The following is a 12,809-nucleotide window of genomic DNA, read 5'->3' on the forward strand; positions in this document are numbered from 1 at the left end:
TTGGAGAATGAAATAAATTCTTCCACAGTAAAGAAAAGTTAAAAGAATGTACCTCTTCCAAACCCGCCCTACAAACGATACTTAAAGATGGACTTGTGACAGAGAGGAGGAACTGAATCCACCAAAACTGAAGGCAAATGTGAAGAACAGCCCCATAAAATAACAAAAGATTAAATCAATGAACAGCCCATTGCTAAATGACAGGACCACATTACCACCAATTTATATTAACCGTGAGTATAAATCAATTAATCAATCAAATATCATAGAGTAGCAGACTAGATTAAAAACACAAAACCCATCTGTTTGTTGCTTATGGGAGATACATCACCAACAAAGATCAGCAGAAACTATAGCTCATGGATTTTTACGTTTTTGTTTTTAGCTTCATTTGTTCAAAACATGCGATTTTCTCTTTAAATTCTTTGACTAAGCAGATCATACGGTAGCATCATTTTCTTCAAGAAGGTTCTTAATTGTCTTTTTCACCTCTTCAGTGACACATTAATTATTTAGTAGCAAGTTATTAAACCTCATGGCGTTGTAAGATTCTATTTTTGGCTTTCTGTTGTTGAGTTTGTTTTGTGGTTCTTCATTTAAAGGAATGTATATAGTAGCTGTGTAATGGAGTCTATCATATCCAATGGCATGTATTTAACTCCATGGCACTGTACATTTCTGCGGTTTTTTTTTTCCTGATATTAGCTTTTTTTTTTTTGGCTTTAATCTTAGGATTTATAGTGACTGTAGAGTGGAGACTGACATGTCCAAGTGTGAGGTAGAGTGCAGTGTACATCTCCATTTTCAGATCGAGAATGGACTCCCCAGTGGAACTGTTGGATGGATATGTCCTGACAACGGGATGCTGGATTCTCTGCACTGTCCTGCAATGATGGACTTATATGACTGTGTATGAGGGACTATGTTGATGCAATGATATGGGTGAACTCAGTGGGGTGGGGCAAGGAGATCAAGGGAAGTGGTAGGGTAAATCCCCACACCTATGGAACTATATCATTAAATGATAAGAATATGATAATAATAAAAAGAAAAAAAATAGTGTCTTGTGGTCCTCACACGTGCAGCCATTTCTTCCTGGGTGTTTCACAGATGGAAAGATTTTGATAAGGGCACCACTCACTGTGCTAGTGGCAGGTTCATAAGGATGTTTCATTTTTTTTCTTGCCTGACTCCTGCTAGGTTGTCGGCTTCACTGATTTTAGCCATTTCTTCTAGATTGTCAACTCGTTGCTAAAGTGGCCTGTGATTTTTCTCTAGGAACCACTTGCTGTGCGTGGGACCCATGTTTTTCTGTCCATCCTTTCATTCTGATTCCAGTTATATCTGCTTTCCTTCCTCGGTGTACTGAAGGGTTTCTGCCTTATGTCGATCTTTCCCACGCATCCAGCTCATCTCATTGATTTGCTCTGTGCTTTTTCTGTGCTCTGTTTTGTTTCTACTACACTGTTTATAACTTCCTTCCTTCTGCCAACATTGGCTCTAAGCTGTTCTTCCTTTTCTAGTTCCTGCAAAATGAATGAGCTTGTTGATTCTAGATGGCTCTGCTTTTGCAATGCAAGCAGTTATTGCCATAAACTCCCTCCCGAGGACTGCTTGTTCTATCCCCTAAGTGGAGGTAGGCTGTGACTTTGTTCCAGCTTGTCTCAAGCTGTGTTGGGGTGTCTCTGCAGGTTTGTTGTTTGACCCACTGTGCATTTGAGAGGGTGTTATAGTTAATTGCCACACACACCTTTGAATGTTGTGATTTTCCTCTTGCTGTTGGTTCCATTGTGTTTAGAAAAGATAGTTGGCACAATTCCAAACTTCCTACACTTTAAGATGTCGAGTGTATGAGAGTATAAAACTACTGGAAGACAATGAAAGATAGTCTTGTGAGGATGCTGAAGGCAAATAGTAACACCTCTTATGTACACAAATTCATAGTCGCCACAAAAACCTTAATCGGCTTGCATCAAATAGAAAAATCCTGCTCTTCCCCGTTAGCCAAGGAACAGGCAAGCCATATACTGTGAGAGATCATCTGCAATGAATACACTCCCCAAAAGAAACATGTGTAAGCTTCCTGAAACTGCTGCCGCTCGTTAGGAAGGAGCAATCCCACCAACAATCAGTGGACAGTGTGCCTACTGAGAAGAGAAGGGGCTGAGACCAGAGGCAGGATGGAGGTCATCAGCAAGGAGTGGCGCAGGTGGGTCAGAGACCCCAGGGACGCCACTTGCCTTCTGTTTCCTCCGTGGACAGTATGGACCTACAGCGCCCTGCAGCAGTGAGGGAGCCTGGAAAGTGTGTGCAGAGCCTGGCCAGGGCCCCGAGCACCATCATGACAAAGTGGGGGAGGAGCAGGATGCAGGCCAGCCTGCCGTCTCAGGAGGCTGGAGTGGGGGCCGACTTGAAAGCTGCAGAAGACCCTCAGGATGGAGAATCAGGGAGGGTGCCACCCAGGCTGAAGGAAGGGAGCTGGGGCCCAGACAGGCAGAGGGGCGAGTGTCAGCACAGAGCCAGGCAGGTGGGTTGAGGAGCCCAGCACATTGTGAGCTCGAGGAAGGGGGCAGTGAACTGCCATGGCAGAATCTGCATCCTTGCCAGACAAGGGCCTGGGTGTCACTTCTTGCCCATGTGCCTTCAGGTGAGGGTTTTCCTGCTGGATGGAGTGGCAGGCTGCTCACTCGAGGAATGGGCCCAACCACCCCTTCTCTCAGGGCTATAGGTAAAGTGATATGGACCCAAATGAGACATTGTTCATGAATGATCAGAACAGCTGTGCTGAGTCACCCTGGAAACAAAGGAGCTGACAGTCGTAGCCTGCAACAAGTCCTGGAGGAGTAGCCAGGGTGGGCCTGGCTGGAGAGAAGCTAGGAGCAACACCAAGAGCCACACACTAGCCACCAACCCTGCAACACTTTTCCACAGGAATTTCAGGGTTTTGTGGCCCTGGAAGTCTGCAGGAGGGGCTTAGCCAGGGGTCCAGGGACTAGGCAGGTGCGCCCTGGGTACATGTCTGTCCTGAACATGGCCCCATCTGGCCCTCCTGGCGCCCCAGTCTGTGCCCTGCCTCGGAGTCCCCATGTCCTGGTCTGCCTCCAGAGCTTCTCTGCTCTCAGCGCTCTCCCCCTGCAGAGCGTAGGTGCGTCCCGCCGGAGGAGGGCATGGTGGTGCAGGTCGGGCCAAGGAAAGCCAGGAGCCTCTGGGAGGCTTTGCCTGTCCCAGAGCCCATCTCGGAGGGCTGCAGTTTCCTGCACACCTGCCAGCATGCAACCCAAATCTTTGGGCCTGTCCCACGGTGGGGCCACTGAGAGCATAGAGCCAGGAGGACAAGCTGCCTGGCTAGGAGCTCCATCACTACAAACCCTCCCCCAACCCACCATTCCGAGCACAGACAGAGGACTCGCTCCTGTTCATTTTGCAAATTTAATACCACACTGATACTAAAAAACATGTAGCACACAAAAGCATGTAACATGTAACAAAAGCACACCACAAAAGCACGAGGAGGGGCCGGGAGAGCTTCCTCTTGGGCGCCACCTCTGACCCACAGGTATGAGCTGCCAGGGCCGATAGGGCTGTGCTCAGGATTCGGAGGTGAAATCCAGCTTGCTGAGCGGGATGCCTGCAGCATCAGCGGTGTCTGTCAGCACCGGGGACAAGAAAGAAAACACAGATCAGAACCCGCAGGAGACCGTGAGGGCCGTCTGCAACCCCACAGGAGTCTGCTCACTCCCTGCTCTGACTCCCAGCTTCTCCTAGCCCCCAGTCTGCGCCTCCTGCCCCTACCCCCTCCCCGCTCTGCAGACTAAGCTTACTGGATCCAGGAGAAGAAGCTGGCCCCGACCCGGGCAGCGTTTCTGGTCCGCACGCTGGAGCTGGAGCTGGTACTGGGGCCGTCTAGGACGCTGGTGCTGGCCCCGCCGCTGGCACCTGCACTGGCACCTCCATTGGCGCCAGCTCTCCACGTGGCCCTCCTGTTGGCACGGTTGCTATTCAGGATGTACTGGTGGTATCTGGCCCAGAAGGCAAAGGGGATGCGGGCCCAGGCATCACCAAAGTCCCCATCCTCATCCCAGGTCAGGAGCTCGGCCTGGATGTCGTCCCAGCTCCAGCGTCCAATCAGGGCCTCGTCCCCGATGTCCATCTGGGCCCTCAGCTGGGCCCGCGCATGCTCCTCAGCCATGTCCATGTCCATCGTCTTGAAAGCGTCGTCCACGGCCTCCAGGAAGTGAGCCTTCCACTCCCGGGGATCTCGGTTCTGGTTCTGAGGCACAAAACAGCAGCCACGGTCCCGGGCCCACCCCACACGGGAGTGCCCCTGGCTCCTGCCTCCTCCCGCAGCACCTCCGAGGTGCTGCAAGTGAGCCCTGACCACATGGGAGAAGGCTGCCACGCGGCTCCTGCTGCACAGGCTAGGCCTGGGCCTGCTGCTCTCCCCTCACTCTCCCAGCCCCTGGCCACAGGAGCCCTTTCTCGGCCACATTCAGGACAGCTAGGAGGACGCCATGCAACCAAGAAAGGAACCGCACTTGGGTGGGGTCACCCTGGCTGGATACCTTCTGCGGGGTGTGGCATGGGGCGGGGAATGGACGTGGGCAGTACCTGGGCAATGAACCTCAGCACCCGCATCTTGCTGGTCTCGTAGCGGGCACGCAGGCCCCACAGGAACTCGTACTCGACAGGGCTGCTGTTGGGGATCTTCTTGTACTCCAGGTACCTGAGTGGGCGGGTCAACACGCTTTGCTTCCAGCTCAGCCACCCTGTCCCTGAAGTCATGGACTTCCGGGGCGCATCTGCCCGCACCCAAAAGCTGCAGCTCAGCTCCTCCCCTTGCAGCCCAGCTCCCTGCCCACACCCGCTGGGAGCTCTGCCCTCAATGGGAAGACTTCAGAGCCTCTGACAGCCCAGCCCGCTGCCTGGAAGCCACATGGAGGTGCGGCAGAGACAGCGGCAGCACAAACCAGGGTGTGCCACCCTCTGCTGTCGGACTGCATCAGTGCGTTGCTGCCTTTCAACAGAGGAACCGACCATGCATGCCCCCGCTCTGAGCCAGGTTCCTGCCAGGGTCCTCTGCGCAAATCACCACGCCCTAGAATGTCCTCAGTGGAAATCCACTCGAGAGGAAGCCATAGCCAAGAGCAGGTAATCCAGGCACGCCCGCACTCGGCGCTCTCTCTCCTCCTCTCTCCCTCTCTCTGTGCTACGGTGGGTGTGCACGTGCACCCCTCTGCCCACTCGGAAGTCTCCCAGGCCTATGGGCAGAATGACACGGGCTTGCAAATCAGCAGAGTTGGCTTCCAGCCCCTCCAATGCCAGTCTTGCTCAGAGTCATCCTGACCAGTCAGCACCGGGCACAGCGAGGGAGACAGAGCGGGCTCAGCCAGCACTTACTTCTGCTTCACAAAGTCTTCTGTGATGAGCTTCCTCAGATCGCCCAGGAATGGGTGCCGCACCCTGGGGGCCGGGAGAGGAGCCCATGAGTGGACACGCACGCACCAGGCGAGTGCCTCGATGTGTCCCAGAGCCTCACACCCCTCAGGGTAGCGCCACAGAGACGCAGCCCTTGCACAAAGGGCCAGATGGCCACCTGCCAGGGATGCCCTGACACAGTGCCCTCTGCCTGACAGCCCCATTGCACATGGAGCTGCCCACAGGCGTGCTGCCTAGGACGTGCTCTCTCGTGCAGAGTGCTGCTTTCCACTGCACCGCACCACCAGGTAATCCCGAGCAATCCCCTGACAGAACACAGCAAAGAGGAGGGCGGGGGCCCAGGGGGCCATCCTACCCGGGGCGCAGGCCCATCTTGCGCAGCGCTTCCCAGAGGACAGCTGTGAGGGGAGGCAAAAAAAAGAGCATTTGGCACACGAGGAGGCCACCGTGGGCAGGCCTTCCATTGGCGGCGCCTTCACTCACCCTCACTGGCACGGTTGCCGTTCATGAAGATGACTCCCAGAATGACCAAGAGGAGACTCAGCCTGGGGGTGTCCTTTGTCCTGAAGGCCGAGAAACAGGCATGCTGTCAGAGGTCCTTTGCCCGCGGGAGCAGCAGCCACCTCCCCAGCTGTCCTGGCTATGGTGGCATGTGGCTGGAAGAGGCCAATTCCTTTCCTCCAAGCTTCGGGACCAGGCAGCAGGTAGACACCCCCAGCAGCAGGGCCTGGCCTCAGGCTGTGTCCTTCCAAGCCAGCGGTCCCTGGGCACCATGGATTGCGCCTTGCTTCCCTGTGTCTCTCAGGGGACGTGACCGGCAGGGGAGAGGCCCACAGGGCAAGGCCACGCCCTCCCCCTGCCCTGTGGCCTTACTTTCCCAGGAGGCGAGCAGAAGAGTCCCGTGTGCAGATGAGGATGTACAGGTGCTCCTCTTTGTCAATTTCCTTCAGGTGGATCCCGAACTTCTGCAGGGTGCGGGGGGCCACAGTGCAGTGTGAGATGGACACCCCAGGCCTGCCCCCTGCAGGCAGCCAGCTCATGCCCTGTCAGGGCTTTTCCAAGGCAGCAGGTGCCAGAGTGCAACCCACGCTGCAGGAATACAGGAAGACAGGACGTGTGTAGGGCCTGTCACGTGGGGGCCCGTGCTGCCAGAGAGCCCATGGGAGCCTCTCCCAAGGCTGCAACACTGGGAGGAAGTGCAGGAGCCGGGCCAGGGCCACGCGTGATCGCACTGGGTACGGCAAGCCCCCCGGGGCTAAGGCCATGGTGGGCCTGTAGGGTGTACAGCACTGAACCAGGGCCCAGAAGGGGCATGGGAGGGCCGGTACCCTGCTGTCCCATGGTGCTGCCAGACCTGCACCCACCTTCTCCAGAGTGTACGTGGCTCGTTCAATGATCTCAGGGAAGTGTTCGTCGTATTCTCGGACCACGTCCTTCACCATGTCTGTGGTCGGGAGGGGAGCAGAACGCAACTGCGCTGAGCAGGTGCTCCAGGGCTGTGGCCCCACGGGCAGCCGCACCCAGGGCAGCACAGGGAGGATCCCGGGGGCAGGGTTCCTGGCCTCCTGCGGGAGCAGAGGGCACACAAGCCAGGGGGCGGCTGGCGCTGGCACTGGCAGGGTGCACAGGAGGCCCACCTGAGCGCTTGATGGGGATCTTCTTATAGTCCTTAATCATCAAATATTTCACCAACTTGTTGGCCTGTTGGAGGAAGAACCATGGGCAGTCCTGTGCCAGGCGTGGTGCGCCCAGAAGGCTGGCCCGGGCCCACAGAGAGCAGGGCAACTGGAACCGGCTCGTGGACACCTTACCCTCTCTTGCAGAAGGGTCACATTGCGCGGGGGCAGGCACAGCACGTGTCTGGAGGGGATCTGCGCTCTCGCAGCTATGGGGGGCCGAGGGGCCAGCTGAGGTCGCACCGGCAATGGCGGCTGGTAGGCTCCCCAGCTCGGGGGAGCCGACACGGGCTCTCTGTCCTCTTCACCGCTCTCGTGTTCCTCATCCAGGTGTTTGGACTGCAGCGGCATGCAGAGTAGATGCTTGGGGCTACCAGGCTGCCTGTGCCCAGCATCTGGCCCCCGCCCACCACACAACAGGTCCTGGCCACAAGGGTGCTGCCAGCCGCACAGCGGCAGATCCCTGCGGGGAACCTATGAAATGCCCATGAATGCCAGAATCTGGGTGGCCCCACGTCAGCAGGGCTGAGGGCAGGATGTTGGAGTGCTGGGAGAACTCTCCGCAAACTGGTGTGGGAGGAGCATGGACTACGGGGATGGAGGGAGGGAAGGGTTGGGGGTGTTAGGAAGCAGGGCAGGAGCAGCGCCAGGAGCAGGAGGAGATGTGAGGAGAGAAGGGCAGAGGGCAGGGCAGCAGGTCTCACCTTCTTTGTCCTCTTGCCTCCCATCCTGGCCCAAGGCTCGGCACCGTGCTGGGCACTGGAAGCTGCGGGTTCGGGCTCAGGCATGTTCATGGCGGCCTTGGCCTTGGCAGCAGCTGCTGCCGCGACATTCTGAGGCTCTACCCACCGAGTCTTGGCCAGAGCCTTTCCAGACTTGGTCATCTTGGGTCGGGTGGCTTCCACCTCCCCGGCAGGTGCGGCCTGGGGTCCATTGGGCACATCGCTGGGGCCCTCCGGGGCCACCTCTTGGGCCGGGGCAGGCCGTTTGGGGCGTGGGAAGGCCAGGCCACTGACACCTGCCGGCTGAGTGAAATCAAAGGCATCGCGGGGACCCAGGAAGGCAGCGTTGGGCCGCGTGGCGTCCATCTCATTGAAGCTGGGGGCCTGAGAGGACGAGCTGATGGCACTAGGGCCCTCGGACACAGCCTCCTGGGCCTGGCAGGCCGTGGGCGATGGCGCAGAGGAAGCCCCAGGGGCCCCAGGGGCGGCCATGGCACTGGTGCCCACCGTTGGGGAGCTCTGCGGAGAAGCAGGGCTCGTTTCTGGGTCAGCCCCCGGGGCCCTGGCAGCTGTCGCCGGCTGGCGAGCTGGTCGTGAAGCCTGTGCTGCGGCCGGTCGGTGGGTGCCCATCACCTGGTTGAAGGACCTGCGGGCGGCTGCAGCAGCGGCCCGAGCGGCTCGGTTGGAGGCTGCAGAGCGGGCTATGTTGGCAGCACGGGCGGCCGTCTCATTGGCAAGCGTTTCCGGGTCCAGCTGCAAGGCCTCCACCAGGGTCTGGGCCAGCACAGGGTTGTCCAGTTCCCAGGGCTCATTCTGCAAGGCCAGAGACAAGGGCAGGCAGGCAGGCAGCTGGACACGCTTGCACCATTGCCTCACTGTGCCGGTCCTGGAGGGCCCTCCTCCCAGCAGCCAGCCTTGACCACCCCAGGCCCCTCCACAGCCTCCCAGGGCCACAGGCAAGGCTGCAAGAAGCTGGTGCTTGGGGCAGGCAGGTGTCCTCACCGATAAGAAGCGCAGGCCTGAACCCAAGCTCCCAAAAGCTCTGAGCAGGTGCAGGTCAAAGCTGGTGAGGGGGTTATAGCCACTGAACTCTTCATAGTCGCTTCCTTCCACCATCTCTGCCTCCCTGGCTGGCCGGCGGCTGCCACTGCTGCCTTCTTCCATGTCTTCCACCCCGGAGTTCCCCGACTGCATGCCTTGGCTCCCCTCGGCCATGCTGTGTCTGGCAGGGACAGGGGGGTCATGGTGACAGGGAGCAGAGGCCACCTCCTCCTGGGGTCTGGGCAGGGAGCCAGTGGGAGGCGGGGTCTCCCCAGAGGCCAGGCCAGGGGATCCTCAGGTTAGCAGGCAGTGCTGCTCAGGGTGGGTGTGTGCTGGGGCGGCCCAGCTGCGGGCCGGCGGACCCCACCCCGCCAAGGGGCAATGAAATCACAGGGGACTCTAGAGTGAAGGGAGAAGGGAGCAGGGGTGGTCTCCCAGCTAGCAGGAGATTGGCTTGGGGCTCTCCAGAGGGCTTGGCTCCCTGGGGACTTGCCCAGGGGGCAGAAACAAAGGCTTGAAGGGAAAGGCTGCAGCAGTGGCCAGGTACAAGGGGGAGCAGCTGCAGAGGCGCACACAGACTGGGGCCGCGCCAGGCTCCCGGGCTCAGGGTGCCCGGACCCTCTGGCTGGCAGGCGGCGGCGCGGGCACTCGGTGGGGTCCCCGGACTCGGTCCTGCGCGCGCGCGCGCGCACACACACACACACACGAACTGGCGCGCTGGGGGCCAAAGGGGTGCGGGCCGCGCTCGGGACCTAGGTGCGGCTGGAACTGGATGCCGCGCGACAGCCTCCACTCCAGGGACTGGAACTCCAGGAAGGGGGCAGGCGGTCAGCCGGCGCGAGTAATCTAGGAGTGCCCGGGGTGGGGGTGGGGCCTCGGGGCGCAGGCGGCGCAGCTCGGAGCGCCCGGGGCTGCGAACGGGCTGGCAGCGTGGGCTCGGCGGGCGCAGCGCTCGCACGGCGCGCCGCCGGGGTCCCGCAGGGGCGGCCGCGGGGGAGGGGACGTCCCTTGGAGCTGGGCTCCGCCGGGCGACCGGGTCCCAGGGCGCGGGCTCCGCTCCGACCTGAGCGCACGGGGGAGGGCGCAGCGCGTCACCGTGCCCTCGGCCCGGCCCGCGGCTGCTGCGTCCGGATCCCTACCTTCCCCGGGGCTCCAATGGCGTCGGTCCTCAGCACCAGGAACCCCGCAGCCGCGCCCTCGCCTACTGCTGCCAGCGCAGCAGCTCGGACCACCCCGCCCCTTTGCTCCGCGCACCCCCCGCGGCTCGGCAGGCTGCGCATGCGCGGACCCCTCCAGCCCGCCCGCCCGCTCTCCCAACAAAAGCCCTTTCCTCCAGCTGCCCAGTGCGCATGCGATTCCGCGGGTGGGTGGGTGGCCGGGTGCGCGCGTGGGGGCGCGGGTCGCGGCGGGGCGGGGTGGGCGCGTGGTGCGCGCGCGATTCCCCGCCCGCGCCCGCAGCCTGCAGCGCTGCTCGACCCTCCCATCCCCTGCCTTCCCTGGCCCTTGGAGACCCGCTGCGCCCCTCTGTCCTGCCTGCCTGCCTGCCCTCTCACTCGCCCTGCCCCGTCCGGGTCTGCGATGCCCTCTGCCCCGCTTCGCAGCACGGCCCCTGGACCGCAGTGAGCAGCGCCGAGCGGAGGCTCCAGTGAAACACGTGGACACCCTCAGCCCGCGCAGGCAGTGACGGGCAGTGGCCAGAGGATGGCGGTTCCCGCGCGGCTCGATGTCGCTGTCCACTCCTCTCCTCTGCTGCCCTCGCTCTCCTCTGTCACCATCCATTGTTCCCCGCTGTCCTCCCTTGTCTCCTCCACTGCGCCCCTCTGTCCCCTCCACGCCCCAGCTCTGTCCTGTTCATGGTCCTGCTCTTCCTTCCCCGTCCTCTGTCCCGTTCACGGTCCTCCCCTGCCTTCCCCGTCCTCTGTCCCGTTCACGGTCCTCCCCTGCCTTCCCTGTCCTCTGTCCCGTTCACGGTCCTCCCCTGCCTTCCCCGTCCTCTGTCCCATTCACGGTCCTCCCCTGCCTTCCCTCTCCTCTGTCCCGTCACTGACCTCCTCTGCCTTCCCTGTCCTCTGTCCCATTCACGGTCCTCCCCTGACTTCCCTGTCCTCTGTCCCGTCACCGACCTCCTCTGCCACCCTCGACTTGCACGCCCATCTCCCACACCGTCCTTCTCTGCTCCCACACAGTCCTCCTAAGTCAACTACACTGTCCGCGTCGGTCCTCTCCAGGGGCCACCCGTGTCCGCTTCACTGTGCTCCTCTCCACTGTCCTCTCTCATCTCCTACTGTTCCCCTCCATCCCCCTCACGGTCTGCCGCTGTCCACTTCACTGTCCAATTGTGTCCCATCAGTGTCCTCCTCCGTCCCCCCACTCTCCAGCTCTGCCCTGTCCATGATCCTCCTTTGCCTTCCCCGTCCTCGTGTGTGTACCCTCCACTGCCCCCCCCTCACTGGCCTCTCTGACCTCTGTACCGTAGTCCTAGGACCCCTCCACTGCCCTCTGTTCCCTCCACTGTCCCCTGCTCCTTTCCCTGTCCACTTGGGTCTGCTCCTGTGTCACCTTCCACAGTCGACCCCTGTCCACCCCTCAATGTCCTGTCCTATGCTATCCGTGGTCCTCCTGTGTCTTTCCTCACTGTTTGTGTCACCCTCCACTGTGTCTTCTGACCTGTCCCCTGTCCTGCTCTGATGCGCTCACTGTGCATCTGTATTCCCTCCACTGTCCACTGTCGCCCTCGACTCTCCTGTGTTGCTTTAGACTGATGACTGTCCACCTCCACTGTCCTGCTCTGTCCTATCCAAAGTCTGTCTCTGAAGCTCCAATACAGACGTGGAACATCTGCTGTCCCAGTCCCTCTTCAGGCAGCTGTGCATGTCCCAGTGGTCTTGAGAGCTTGTGTTCCTCCTACTGAGCCTGGCAGGTGCATGTCTGCATGCCTACATTGCATCCAAGAAGCTGAGGTGCAGGTCCTTTGGCTGAAGCAGACGAGGCCACAACAGGTGAGCCTGGGTCCTGCAGCTCAGACACAGGATCTGCCCTGCAGCCCTGAGATGAGGCACCCTCTCCTCCCTGAGTGACTGTTCTCCCTCACTCTGACAGCTGTCACAAACAGATGAAGCCTCTTTGCCAAGGCAGACGACAGACCCTTGCCCTCGAGGCCTGGCTGGGGCCCACAGGAGTGGCCAGGGTGATCAGGGCTGCTGTGTCTGAGCACGGCAGGTTCACAGGTGATGCGGGTCCTGCTTTCTTCCAGGACTGGGGCTTGGGCTGGCTGCAGTGCTGAGACAGGCTGGCTGACTGCTGCAGTACAGTCCTACAGCTCCCCGTGTGCCAAGGGCTGTGGGAGCCCACTGGGGTCCTTCGACTTCTCCCACTCTTGAACAAGGAGAGCACAGCACGTGGGTCTCACCCAGTGACACAGATGTTGCAGCGCTCCCAAGAGGAATGCATCCCTCCGGAGCCGACCATGTCGCGGCCCTACCTCAGACTGAACCTGAACTTCTCCAAAATCCGTGCTAGGGTTTCTGTTCCTTCTGTCAGCCTGCCATGCATGAATGGCAGCTGTCGGCCTCTCCAGGGACTGACAGCAGTGGTGCTGGGCTCCATGGCTCTTCTCAGCTGTTGCCCATCAGTCTCCCCTTTCAGCTGCCTGCCTCTCTTGCTCTGCCCCTGTAACATTTGCTCTGGGGACAGCAAGAAGGCCATGAATAACTTGGGTGTGGCAGCTCTGTGGCCCCAGGCAGAACTGCACCTCTGAGGTTTGAGTGCATGCGTGCGGCTTCCAAGGGGACACCTCCACTCACGTGTTTTATGGGCTCCTCATAGTGGAACTGATCATGTGACATACTCACCCATCCCTCACTCTCTCACATCCCCACCCCTTGGCCTTCCACTGCCTTCACAAGGCCAGGAAATGACACTGTTGCCCACACAA

At 59.9% G+C, this 12,809-nt stretch overlaps 1 protein-coding gene across 1 annotated transcript; it reads right to left on the minus strand.

The window, feature by feature from the left end:
* Positions 1-3,488: 3,488 nt before the first annotated feature.
* On the minus strand, positions 3,489-9,049 carry LOC121170360 (melanoma-associated antigen D4-like). The gene is made up of 12 exons (XM_041001494.1): positions 8,837-9,049; positions 7,817-8,647; positions 7,248-7,451; positions 7,074-7,137; positions 6,801-6,880; positions 6,310-6,401; positions 5,920-5,999; positions 5,792-5,834; positions 5,398-5,460; positions 4,609-4,723; positions 3,822-4,270; positions 3,489-3,646 (listed from the first exon to the last, which is right to left on the minus strand). Exons 1-12 carry the CDS (start codon positions 9,047-9,049, stop codon positions 3,637-3,639), a joined length of 2,244 nt encoding a protein of 747 aa, XP_040857428.1. The 3' UTR covers positions 3,489-3,636.
* Between the last annotated feature and the right edge of the window lie 3,760 nt (positions 9,050-12,809).

This window comes from Ochotona curzoniae, unplaced genomic scaffold (assembly GCF_017591425.1).
Source record: "Ochotona curzoniae isolate NIBS_2020 unplaced genomic scaffold, NIBS_Ocur_1.0 contig_1274, whole genome shotgun sequence".
NCBI classification, from domain to species: domain Eukaryota; kingdom Metazoa; phylum Chordata; class Mammalia; order Lagomorpha; family Ochotonidae; genus Ochotona; species Ochotona curzoniae.